Raw genomic sequence first — 13,327 nt, forward strand, 5'->3', positions numbered from 1 at the left:
TTCAATATCCATCTCCTCCACCACTGGCACACTGTGACTGTAGTATGTACTGTCTACCGGATGCAATGCAGCAATTCACCAAGCTTATTTCAACAGTACCTTCCACCTCAGCAACCTCTACCACCGAGAAGGACAACAGTAGCAATATCGTGGGAACACCATCACCCCCAAATTCCCCTCCAAGTCATACACCATCTCAACTTGGGCATATACCACTATCCCTTCATCACTGCTGGGTCAAAATCCTAGAACTCCCTTCTCAACACCATCATGGTAGCACCATGCCCACAAGGACTGCACTGGTTCAAGAAGGCCCACCATCACAGGGGAAGAAATGTAGTCTTGCTAGCACTGCCCACATCCAAAGAACAAATAATAAAAAAATATATATATTAGTAGACCCAAAGCAAGCTAAACTGGCACTTTCATGGAAAGATTTTGATGACCGAGAGGCCTGCACTAGGTATCAACAACACTATACACTGTTAAAATATTGTGATTTGGGCCCAGATGTTCAGGGTAAACCGTGACAAATAGAAGTAACTACTCCAAGATCTGTTCTTACTTACCTCCATTAATTGCAAGTACATCAGGATCATTGATGCCATCCACTGCGAGGAGGTTGCAAACAATCTTACACAAAGAAAGGAAACATGAGCATCCTCATTCTAAAACCTCTGAATATAATATTTCTGCTAACAAACGTGATACGCTTTGTACTTCAATAACAGACAATTCCAAGTAGGTTGCAAAGTTCTTTCATAATCAAAGCATTTCAGCTATACATTCCAATGGTTTACAATGACATCTAAAACATTTGTGCAACTGTGTTCAAGTCAGTCACTGCCATTTAATACAAAAATCAATAAGCATAAGTTTTCTCTAAAGTTTTTTAAAAAAAAGACACTGGTTTATTTGAATTGAAACATTTCTTCTTGCACTGTTCAGCAGTCTTTGTAATGCAGCAAAATTTTAGTTAATCCATTAAATGATGCAGTGTGACAAATATATTTGATTACAAGAGCATTAAAGACTAATTTTATTTTATGATTTGAGTTATACAGGATTATTGAGTTGGACAGGCTTTGACCCCGAAATGAGCTTCCGACCACATATCTGCGCCATAATTAAGACCGCCTATTTCCACCTCCGTAACATCGCCCGTCTCTGCCCTGCCTCAGCTTATCTGCTGCTGAAACCCTCATTCATGCCTTTGTTATCTCTAAACTTGACTGTTCCAACACACTCCTGGCTGGCCTCCCACGTTCTACCCTATGTAAACTTGAGGTCATCCAAAACTCAGCTGCCCGTGCCCTAACTCACATGGAGTCCCGTTCACCCATCACAGAACAAACGGAAAACTGTTCAACCTCCGTCGCCTCCAGTCCAGATCCAAGGTCGTCCCATCCTCTGTCATCGAATTACAGTATGCAGATGACACTTGCGTCTGCGCACACTCCGAGGCCGAACTCCAAACTGTCATCAACACCTTCACCGAAGCGTACAAGAGCACGGGCCTTACACTAAACATCCATAAGACAAAGGTCCTCTACCAACCTACCCCCGCCACACAGTACTACTCCCCGATTATCAAAATCCATGACAAAGCCTTGGAAAACGTGGACCACTTTCCATACCTTGGGAGCCTACTATCAACAACGGCAGACATCGATGACGAAGTCCAACACTGCCTTCAGCGTGCCAGTGCAGCCTTCAGTCGCCCGAGGAAGAGAGTGTTTGAAGACCAGGACCTCAAACCCAGCACCAAGCTCATGGTCTACAGAGCAGTAGTGATACCCGTCCTCCTATATGCTTCAGAGACATGGACCATGTACAGCAGGCACCTCAAAGCGGTGGAGAGGTACCACAAACGCTGCCTCCGCAAGATCCTGCAAATCCATTGGTAGGATAGGCGCACCAACATCAGTGTTCTCACGCAGGCCAACATCCCCAGCATCATAGAGTCATAGAGTTATACAGCACAGAAAGAGGCCCTTTGGCCCATCGCGTCCGCGCCGGCCATCAAGCCCTGTCTAATCTAATCCCATTTTCCAGCATTTGGTCCGTAGCCTTGTATGCTATGGCATTTCAAGTGCTCATCCAAATGCTTCTTGAATGTTGTGAGGGTTCCTGCCTCTACCACCCTTTCAGGCATTGAGTTCCAGATTCCAACCACCCTCTGGGTGAAAAAGTTTTTCCTCAAATCCCCTCTAAACCTCCTGCCCCTTACCTTGAATCTATGCCCCCTTGTTATTGACCCCTCTACTACAGGGAAAAGTTCCATTCTATCTATCCTATCTATGCCCCTCATAATTTTGTACACCTCAATCAGGTCCCCCCTCAGCCTTCTCTGCTCCAAGGAAAACAACCCCAGCCTGTCCAGTCTTTCTTCATAGCTGAAGCGCTCCAGCCCAGGTAACATCCTGGTGAATCTCCTCTGCACCCTCCCCAAAGCAATCACATCCTTCCTATAGTGAGGTGACCAGAACTGCACACAGTACTCCAGCTGTGGCCGTACCAGCGTTTTGTACAGCTCCATCATAACCTCCCTGCTCTTATATTCTATGCCTCGGCTAATGAAGGCAAGTATCCCATATGCCTTTTTAACCACCTTATCCACCTGTTCTGCTGCCTTCAGGGATCTATGTACATGCACACCAAGGTCCCTCTGATCCTCTGTCTTTCCTAGGGTCTTACCATTCATTGTGTATTCCCTTGCCTTGTTAGTCCGTCCAAAATGCATCACCTCACACTTTTCAGGGTTAAATTCCATTTGCCACTGTTCCGCCCATCTGACCAACCCATCTATATCGTCCTGTAGCCTGAGGCTTCCCTCCTCGGTATTTACTACCCCACCAATTTTCGTGTCATCTGCGAACTTACTGATCATACCTTTTACATTCACATCCAAATCATTAATGTAGACCACAAACAGCAAGGGACCCAGCACCGATCCCTGCGGTACCCCACTGGACACAGGCTTCCAGTCACAAAAGCAACCTTCCACCATCACCCTCTGCCTTCTGCCACTAAGCCAGTTTTGGATCCAATGTGCCAAGGCACCCTGGATCCCATGGGCTCTTACCTTCCTGACCAGTCTCCTATGCGGGACTTTATCAAAAGCCTTACTGAAATCCATGTAAACCACATCCACTGCACTACCCTCATCCACACACCTAGTCACCCCCTCGAAAAATTCAATCAAATTGGTCAGACATGATCTTCCCTTGACAAAGCCATGCTGGCTATCCCTAATTAATCCTTGCCTCTCCAAGTGGAGACTAATTCTGTCCCTCAGAATTTTTTCCAATAATTTCCCTACCACTGATGTTAGGCTCACTGGCCTGTAATTCCCTGGTTTATCCCTACTACCCTTCTTGAATAATGGTACTACGTTAGCTGTTCTCAAGTCCTCTGGCACATCCCGTGGCCAGAGAGGTTCTGAAAATTTGTGTCAGAGCCCCTGCAATCTCCTGCTTTGCCTCACATAGTAGCCTGGGATACATCTCGTCCAGGCCTGGGGATTTATCCACTTTTAAGCCTGCTAAAACCGCTAGTACCTCCTCCCTCTCGATGCTAATATGTTCAAGTATATCACAGTCCCCCTGCCTGATTTCTATGTCCACATCATCCTTCTCCATAGTGAACACAGATGCAAAAAATTCATTTAAAACCCCACCTACATCCTCTGGCTCTACACACAGCTTGCCACTTTGGTCCCTAATGGGCCCTACTCTTTCCCTAGTTATCCTCTTGCCCTTAATATACTTATAATAAAACACCTTAGGATTTTCCTTTATTTTGCTCGCCAGTGTTATTTCATGGCCCCTCCTCGCTCTCCTAATTTCTTTTTTAAGTATCCCCCTGCACTTTTTATACTCCTCTAGGGCTTCCTCTGTCTTTAGTCCTTTGTATCTGCCAAAAGCCCCCCTTTTTTTCCTAATCCATTCTCGTATATCCAGTGACATCCAAGGTTCCCTGGGCTTGTTGGTCCCACCCTTGATCTTTACGGGAACATGTTGCCATTGTACTCTCTCAATTTCCTTTCTGAAAGACTCCCATTGCTCTGATGTGGATTTTCCTTCAAGTAGCTGATCCCAGTCCACATTGGCCAGATCCTGCCTTATCGAAGCTTTGACCACGCTAGCTCCGATGGGCCACATCGTCCACATGCCCGATACGAGACTCCCAAAACAAGCGTTCTACTCGGAGCTCCGACATGGCAAGAGAGCCCCAGGTGGGCAGAGGAAACGCTTCAAGGACACCCTCAAAGCCTCCTTGAAAAAGTGCAACATCCCCACGGACACCTGGGAATCCCTGGCCCAAGACTGCACAAAGTGGAAGAGAAGCATCCAGGAAGGCGCCGAACACCTCGAGTCTCTTCACCGCAACAAGCGGAAGCCAAGCACAGGCAGCGCAAGGAGTGCACGTCAACCCAAGCACCCCTCCCACCCGCCCCTTCAACCACCGTCTGCCCCACCTGTGACAGAGACTGTAGGTCCCACATTGGACTCATCAGTCACCGGAGAACTCATTTTTAGTGTGGAAGCAAGTCATCCTTGATTCCGAGGGACTGCCTAAGAAGACGATGACCCCTGTGCTCGCTGACCTACATTGGTTTCCAGTTAAGCAATGCCTCAATTTTAAAATTCTCAACCTGGTTTTCAAATCCCTCCATGGCCTCGCTCCTCCCTATCTCTGTAATCTCCTCTAGCCCCACAACGTGCCCCTGCCCCCCCACCCAGAGATATCTGCGTTCCTCTAATTCTGGCTCTCAAGCATCCCCGAGTTTAAATCGCTCAACCATTGATGACCGTGTCTTTAGCTGCCTAGGCCCTAAGCTCTGGAATTCCCTCCCTCAACCTCTCCATCTGTTTACCTCTCTTCCTCCTTAAAACCTACCTCTTTGACCAAGCTTTTGGTCATCTGTCCTAATTTCATCTTATGTGGCTCGGTGTCAAATTTTGTTTTACAACAGTACTGTGAAGCGGCTGGAGACGTTTTGACTATGTTAAAGGTGCTATATAAATACAAGTTGTTGGTTTCTCGGACTGCTGTAGAATACAGAGCAACAGAGTAAATGTTGCTTGGTAGGAATCTGAATACTTGGATATAGACATCGAAGGTCCTACATGCATTCTATTTTTCATGGCAGGGTAGGCATTGGCAAGAGCAGAACTATTCCTAGTCAGGGGGCTCAGGTCACCGGCTTTTTTTGGGGGGGGCGCGTGGAGAGAGGAGGGAGAAGGGAGAATTAAAAGTCGAGGCATTAGGCAGGTATGGCATTTTGATCTTGAGTGGGTGGGAGGTGTATTTGTTTCTTTAGCTGTTGGGCTAGTGGATGTGCCTGTAGGAAGGGAATCTACACCTTCAGGTACAGCCAGCACATCACTTGTATGTTTGGTAGATGGCACACAGGTCATTTGTACACTGTTGTTGGGGGGGGGGGGGGGGTGGAAAGGGTGTTAGAGTTAAGGTGATGCATCTTCTCACTTTTTGGAGTGAATGCTGAGCGAATCTACAGGTTCTGGGGGGTTTGCATGTCCTGCTGGCAATAAGCCGTTCAGTCTCGTGGAATGATGAGGTCAGTTATGGTTTGGGTGATCTTCAGAACCTTGACCAGAAAGGTGGGGGAAAGATCATAATATTTTGTTTGAGAGTGCTCTTTTGGTCACAGTTCCACCAATATATGTATGATTGGATGGTAGAATTTACAGAGTTTGTGTGGGATTAATTATGCATTTGGTCTCCTCCAAGATAAACTGGTATTGAGATTTTCTTAGTGACTGCTTTGAATATATAAGGATATAGAGAATACATTTATAAATTCTCTAAATATCCTTATATATTCAAAAAAATCACTAATATAATGCTAACGACCAAGTTAAAAATGAGTAACTATGCTACAAATTCTGAATTACCAGTGTGGTAAATTGTGTTAATTTTGAATAGGTGGTTACATGAACAATGCTAAAATAAAAGACTTTTGTAACAATAAGCAATGTCTGTAACTGCATGAGCTGCATATACAATTGTGTAGTTGCAATAAAGTTTCACTGACATTAACAAATGGGTCTAATGTCACGGTTTAAAAATACCAATTTCTCTTACAGCATTTATTTCCTGGTCAAAGAAAGATACACCGACTAGAACAAGCAGTCAAAACACAAAAATCGCCAAACATGTTCAAAGTTGCTTATTCTAAAAATGTGTCTCAAAATTATTAATTTTATCCAGTACTTACTTGTGTATCATAAAAGTAGCCTGAAGGAAATAGTGGTCTGATTGAGCGGTCTGAAGAATTCAACAGAAAACAAATAATTGGCATTGTGCTCAATATAGTTTAATAAATTAAGACAGCCTTGGAAAAAAAAACCTACATTTTGTCCCATGTTCCTGCCTTCCCAAGACATCATGGTTTTCCCTCAACTGGGCAAATGTGGGAATATAGTCTGGACTAGGCCAAAGACTTCACTAACTGCTAGAGTAAGCATTGCTCTGGATTTACTGATGGGAGGCACCTTACAACCGCTTTACATGCCAATTATCTCTCTTCTCCGCCGCCGCCACCCCCCAAAAGAAGTACAACATCTAGCAATCTAACCAAGAACAAAGAAAGCTAACCCATGGAGGGTAATTAACTGTTCTGCAACTAGAACTGGAACCTTGGTCATTCTCATTGGGATCAAAGGCTCCACTGGCAGAGGTAATTACCTACCCTACCCAACCCAATAGTTTTGTAGTTCAATCCAATTTTTTTTTGACATTTCAATAAAATGCACATGCCAAATTTCAGTAACACAATATAATGTAACATTTCTAAATATTTTCACTTGGAAAATGAAGCATTAGAAATGTAAACATTTCTGAAAATACATTTCTATAAAATCCATACATTCAACAGACTCTTAAAATGTAAAATTGTTGCTGCAAGTACCATAAGCTATTTGTAGAAACGTACTGAAAACATTGCTGCATTAAGCTTATGCAACATTAGATAATCTTACCAATTACTCTGCTAGTCAGAATCTCGTTATCCGTGTAGCCTATTTCTCTTCGTAAATAGGTTGTTGGTATCCTTCCTGCTGCAGCAGCTTTCTGACGGTAATCAACCTGATAAGAAAGGCTCGTTATTCTCCAGGAGAATCTACAATACCAACCAAATATAAAAAGTTAAGAAAATACTTACCACCAATGGCATAAATTGGGATGAAGTAGGCTTTGTTTTACTGACAGCTGTAACCATCACTGATGTCTCTCCTAACTTCATAGTGAGAAAAAGAAAATCAATAACGTATACTGTACTTCAAAAGCTTCTTTAAATTGTTAACTTAGCACACAAATATTAACATTTGTAGGTTAGAGGTTCCTTTCAAGCTTCACATTAATTTAAATTTCTCTCAATTTTATTGCCAATCATCTGCTTTTACTTGTCCTTAAATGTTCTGGACTGCAAAAACGTGCTGGCTCTTGGTCAGCGGACAGCTGAGGTCACAGTTGGGCAAGCTGATACAATTCCCTATACATAACCTACAATTCCCTATACATAACCCCCTATACATAACCTATAACAATTCCCTATACATAACCTATAACCAAGTCGAAAGTCTACTCTTAAAAAAACACCTCTCCTAAGCGAAGATATGGAGGATGATGCTAATTAAAGGTATGGACGATGATGCTAATTAAAACAAAGGATCATTAATGTAAGTTGTGGAACCCTTTGTCGAAAGTCTACAATAACGTAGTAGAGGTGATGAGTTACTGTGTGTCATTTGGCAGTCAGAAGTTGCTAACAATACAATATACTTGGAACCTTATCAAAAATTACATTTTCCTTCAATTTCTCCCCCTCCCTACATCCACAGTTTGAACTGCTCATTAGAGGAAGTATTTTCCAAAATATTCACTTTCTTTTTGAAACATGACAGTCATAACGTTCCCAATTAAAAAAGCACAATTCACCTCAAATCAACAAAATGTAACCAGAAGTGCCTACAGCATACTGAAATTTCAATACTTCAACTCCTTACTGGTCAGGGACAAATCAATTTAGCTCTATACAAAAAGTCTAGAGTGTTGGTTTACCTGCACCATAGCACATCCATCTGCAAACCTGGCAAGCTTCCCCGTGGAAATTTCAAGCTTTCTGCGGTAACAAAAAGACAAAACACAGCACATAAAGCATTATGTATCTTTAGTATATTATAAATTCTTAATGGACGGTTTGCACCTGGGCAGGGCCAGGACCGATGTCCTAGGGGGAGTGTTTGCTAGTGCTCTGGGGGAGGGTTTAAACTAAAATGGTAGGGGGTTGGGAACCTGAGCGGGGAGACAGAGGAAAGGGAAACAAGGATAAAAGCAAAAGACAGGAAGGAGAAAAACAAAAGTGGCAGACAGAGAAATCAAGGGTTTAAATCAAACATGGCCACAGTAAATAATAATTCTAAAAGATCTAAGAGCGTTAAAAAAACAAGCCTGAAGGCTTTGTGTCTTAATGCGAGGAGCATTCGTAATAAAGTGGATGAATTAGCTGCGCAAATAGAGGTAAACGAATATGATATGATTGGGATTACGGAAACATGGCTCCAGGGTGGCCAAGGCTGGGAACTCAACATCCAGGGGTATTCAATATTCAGGAAAGATAGGCAAAAAGGAAAAGGAGGTGGAGTAGCACTGCTGGTTAAAGAGGGGATTAACACAATTGTAAGGAAGGATATTAGCTCTCATGATGTGGAATCTGTATGGGTAGAACTGAGAAATACCAAGGGGCAGAAAACATTAGTGGGAGTGGTATATAGACCTCCCAACAGTAATGCGGAGCTCGGGGATGGCATTAAAAGGGAAATTAGAAAAGCATGCAATAAGGGCACAGCAGTTATCATGGGTGACTTTAATCTACATATAGATTGGGCTAACCAAATTAGTAACAATATACTGTGGAGGAGGAATTCCTGGGGTGTTTACGGGATGGTTTTCTGGACCACTATGTTGAGGAACCAACCAGAGATCAGGCCATCTTAGACTGGGTATTATGTAATGAGAAAGGATTAATTAGCAATCTTGTTGTGTGAGGCCCCTTGGGTCGGCGCGATCATAATATAATAGAATTCTTCATTAAGATGGAGAGTGAAATAGTTGACTCAGAGACTAGGGTCCTGAATTTAAATAAAGGAAACTACGATGGTATGAGGTGCGAGTTGGGTAGGATTGATTTGGGAATGTCACTCAAAGGGTTGACGGTGGATAGGCAATGGCAAACATTCAAAGATCGCATGGATGAACTACAGAATTTGTTCATCCCAGTTTGGCACAACAATAAAACAAAAAAGGTGACTCAACCGCGGCTAACAAGGGAAATTAGGGATAGCATAAGATCCAAGGAGAGGACATATAAATTGGCCAGAAAAAGCAGTAAACCTGAGGATTGGGAGCAGGAGGACAAAGGGATTAATTAAGAGGGGGAAAATAGATTATGAAAGTAAGCTTGCAGGGAACATAAAAACTGACTGTAAAAGCTTTTATAGATATGTGAAGAGAAAAAGATTGGTGAAGTCAAGCGTAGGTCCCTTGCAGTCAGAATCAGGGGAATTTATAATGGGGAACAAAGAAATGGCAGACCAATACATACTTTGGTTCTGTCTTCACAAAGGAGGACACAAATAACCTCCCAGAGATGTCGGGGAACATAGGGTCTAATGAAAGGGAGGAACTGAAAGAAATCAGTATTTAGGTAAATGGTGTTAGAAAAATTGACGGGGTTGAAGGCCAATAAATCTCCAGAGCCTGATAATCTACATCCTAGGGTACTTAAACAAGTGGCTCTAGAAATAGTAGTTGCATTGCTGGTCATCTTCCAAAATTCGATAGACTCTGGAACAGTACCCATGGATTGACGGGTAGCTAATGTTACCCCACTGTTCAAAAAAGGTGGTCGAGAGAAAACGGGGAATTACAGACCGGTAAGCCTGACATCGGTAGTGGGGAAAATGCTAGAGTCCATTATAAAAGATGTAATAGCAGAGCACTTGGAAAACAGTGACCGGATCGGACAAAGTCAACATGGATTTACAAAAGGTGAATCGTGCTGGACTAATCTACTGGAATTTTTTGAGGATGTAACTGGTAAAATAGATAAGGAAGAACCAGTGGATGTGGTGTATTTGGACTTTCAAAAGGCTTTCGATAAGGTCCCGCATAAGAGATTAGCGTGTAAAGTTAAGGCACATGGGATTGGGGGCAAGGTATTGACTTGGATAGAAAACTGGTTGGCAGACAGAAAGCAAAGAGTTGGAATAAACGGCTCTTTTTCCGAGTGGCAGGCAGTGACTAGTGGGGTACCGCAGGGATCGGTCCTTGGACCCTAGCTATTCACAATATATATTAATGATCTGGATGAGGGAACTAGGTGTAATATCTCCAAGTTTGCAGACGACACAAAGCTAGGTGGACGTGTGTGCTGTGAGGAGGATGCCGAGAAACTCCAGTATGATTTGGACAGGTTAGGTGATTGGGCAGAAGCATGGCAAATGCAATATAATGTGGATAAATGCGAGGTTATCCACTTTGGTGTCAAAAACAAGGCGGCAGATTATTATCTGAATGTTAATAGATTAGGAGAAGGGGAAGTGCAACGAGGGCTGGGCGTCCTTGTGCACCAGTCGCTGAAGGTAAGCATGCAGGTGCAGCAGGCGGTTAAGAAGGCAAATGGTATGTTGGCCTTCGTAGCGAGAGGGTTTGAGTACAGGAGCAAGGATGTCTTGCTGCAGTTGTACAGGGCCTTGGTGAGACCACACCTTGAGTAGTGTGCGCAGTTTTGGTCGCCTTATCTGAGGAAGGATGTTCTTGCCATGGAAGGAGTGCAGCGAAGATTCACCAGGCTGATACCTGGGATGGCAGGAATGACGTATGAGGCGAGATTGGGTCGATTGGGCTTGTACTCGCTGGAGTTTAGAAGAATGAGAGGGGATCTCATTGAAACTTATAAAATTCTAACAGGACTGGACAGACTAGATGCAGGAAGAATGTTCCCGATGGTCAGGGAGTCCAGAACCAGGGGTCACAGTCTAAGGATAATGGGTAAGCCATTTAGGACAGAGATGAGGAGGAATTTCTTCACCCAGAGAGTGGTGAACCTGTGGAATTCTCTACCACAGAAGGCAGTAGAGGCCAATTAATTTAATATATTCAAGAAGGAGTTGGATATATTTCTTAAGGCTAAAGGGATCAAGGGATATGGGGAGAAAGCAGGGACAGGGTACTGAATTTGGATGATCAGCCATGATCGCATTGAATGGCGGAGCAGGCTCGAGGGGCCGAATGGCCTACTCCTATCTTTTATGTTTCTATGGGGATAATCCTCATGTCAAGGAAACTCCTCACTCATTCTCATTAAACAAAATACAAGTATAGGGAGAAATCGGTGTTTGAGTTACTGTTTACTTTAAAATAAACCATTCAACTGGTGCAAAATCAAATACAAAAGTCAATTTCTAAAATCCTTTGAACGGTTTTCTTTGAATTACTTGAAAAAAAATCTTGCTTCTGGCGAGAGACCTGCTGCCTAGCCCCTAGAACTATCCACTAAGAGTTGTATAAACGAGGCAGAAAATGATACGCTTATCAACTTTGCATCCCTCTCTGTGGGGTGGGAATAGTACTGGCTCTTGCTCAGCACTCCCTCTAGTGATGTCCTACATTACAGAGTATTGGGACAATGACTCTACCTTCTAATTTATTCTCCCACCGTTAAGCTCATCAAAATTTCCTAGCTGCCCCCAAACATAATGAAGCAACATTCTAGAACAGTTTTTCCTACTCTAATTTCTCCCCTCCTTATCTAAAAGCACCAACAGTTTCATGGATACTGACTGGTGTTACCTCACAATAGGTCAACCTTGATGTGTGAGCCTGGTCAGGGAACATTGGCAGGTTGTCCAATTGTGGGAGCATCACAGCCAAGCCCAACCGGGACCTATCTGATGTCAGTACAGATGCACTTACCAATCTAGGTCATTGGATAGTGATTAGGAATGGGAATTCTGACATATTCCCCCGCCCCCCCCAAAGTAAGATGACAAGACTAGTTACAGCACTCCTACCACTACCCTGCCTGAGGTCAGCTAACTCAACACAGGCAGAGGCGGCGGCAGTGGGACACAAAGGAGAGAGCAAAGGAACAGCACGGACCTAATCGGAGGCGGCGGGCCCTAAAGGAGAGAGTGGAGGAACAGCATGAACCTAATCAGAGGCGGCGGGACATAAAGGAGAGAGTGGAGGAACAGCACGGACCTAATCGGAGGCGGCAGTGGGACATAAAGGAGAGAGCGGAGGAACAGCACGGACCTAATCGGAGGCAGTGGGACATAAAGGAGAGAGCGGAGGAACAGCACGGACCTAATCGGAGGCAGTGGGACATAAAGGAGAGAGCGGAGGAACAGCACGGACCTAATCGGAGGCAGTGGGACATAAAGGAGAGAGCGGAGGAACAGCACGGACCTAATCGGAGGCAGTGGGACATAAAGGAGAGAGCGGAGGAACAGCATGGACCTAATCGGAGGCAGTGGGACATAAAGGAGAGAGTGGAGGAACAGCATGAACCTAATCGGAGGCAGTGGGACATAAAGGAGAGAGTGGAGGAACAGCATGAACCTAATCAGAGGCGGCGGGACATAAAGGAGAAAGCGGAGGAACAGCACGGACCTAATCGGAGGCAGTGGGACATAAAGGAGAGAGTGGAGGAACAGCACGGACCTAATCGGAGGCAGTGGGACATAAAGGAGAGAGTGGAGGAACAGCATGAACCTAATCGGAGGCGGCAGTGGGACATAAAGGAGAGAGTGGAGGAACAGCACGGACCTAATCGGAGGCAGTGGGACATAAAGGAGAGAGTGGAGGAACAGCACGGACCTAATCGGAGGCGGCAGTGGGACATAAAGGAGAGCGGAGGAACAGCACGGACCTAATCGGAGGCGGCGGAACCTTCCACGATTTCCAAAAAAAGTGTGACATCACAGGACAGCAGGTAGGTGATTGGTTGGTGAGTATCAAGTTTTTTCCCTCTAAACTAAGACAGTGGTGTAAACTAGGAGCGGGAAACTATAATATCCTGTATTAAATTTATAGCTTAACTAGTTAAACTAATTAATAGAACTATAAATAATTGTTGAATATAGACTTTAACTAATTAAAAGAATAAAATAAGGCAGGGCGGGTTGTGTGTCTGGACTGCAGTATGTGGGAGTTTGTGGACAGCGAGACTGTCCTGACTGAACACGTCCGCAGTAGATGTCTCCATCTCAAATCGCTCCGGGTCAGAGTCATTGAG

General features: G+C 44.2%; 1 protein-coding gene across 3 annotated transcripts in view; it reads right to left on the bottom strand.

Annotated features, from left to right (window-relative positions):
* pnpt1 (polyribonucleotide nucleotidyltransferase 1) overlaps positions 1 to 13,327 on the bottom strand; it is a 79,498-nt gene that overhangs the window by 51,451 nt on the left and 14,720 nt on the right. For all 3 annotated transcript variants that reach the window (XM_085981403.1, XM_085981404.1, XM_085981405.1), the window contains exons 2-6: positions 8,089 to 8,149; positions 7,190 to 7,264; positions 7,008 to 7,113; positions 6,245 to 6,294; positions 570 to 633 (exon numbers count right to left, since the gene is read on the bottom strand). In XM_085981403.1, coding sequence (XP_085837529.1) covers positions 570 to 633; positions 6,245 to 6,294; positions 7,008 to 7,113; positions 7,190 to 7,264; positions 8,089 to 8,149 — 356 coding nt within the window. The remainder of the gene's footprint in view (positions 1 to 569; positions 634 to 6,244; positions 6,295 to 7,007; positions 7,114 to 7,189; positions 7,265 to 8,088; positions 8,150 to 13,327) is intronic.

This window comes from Somniosus microcephalus, chromosome 3, assembly GCF_052327205.1.
Source record: "Somniosus microcephalus isolate GS21.2 chromosome 3, FLI_Smic_1.0, whole genome shotgun sequence".
Classification (NCBI taxonomy): Eukaryota; Metazoa; Chordata; class Chondrichthyes; order Squaliformes; family Somniosidae; genus Somniosus; species Somniosus microcephalus.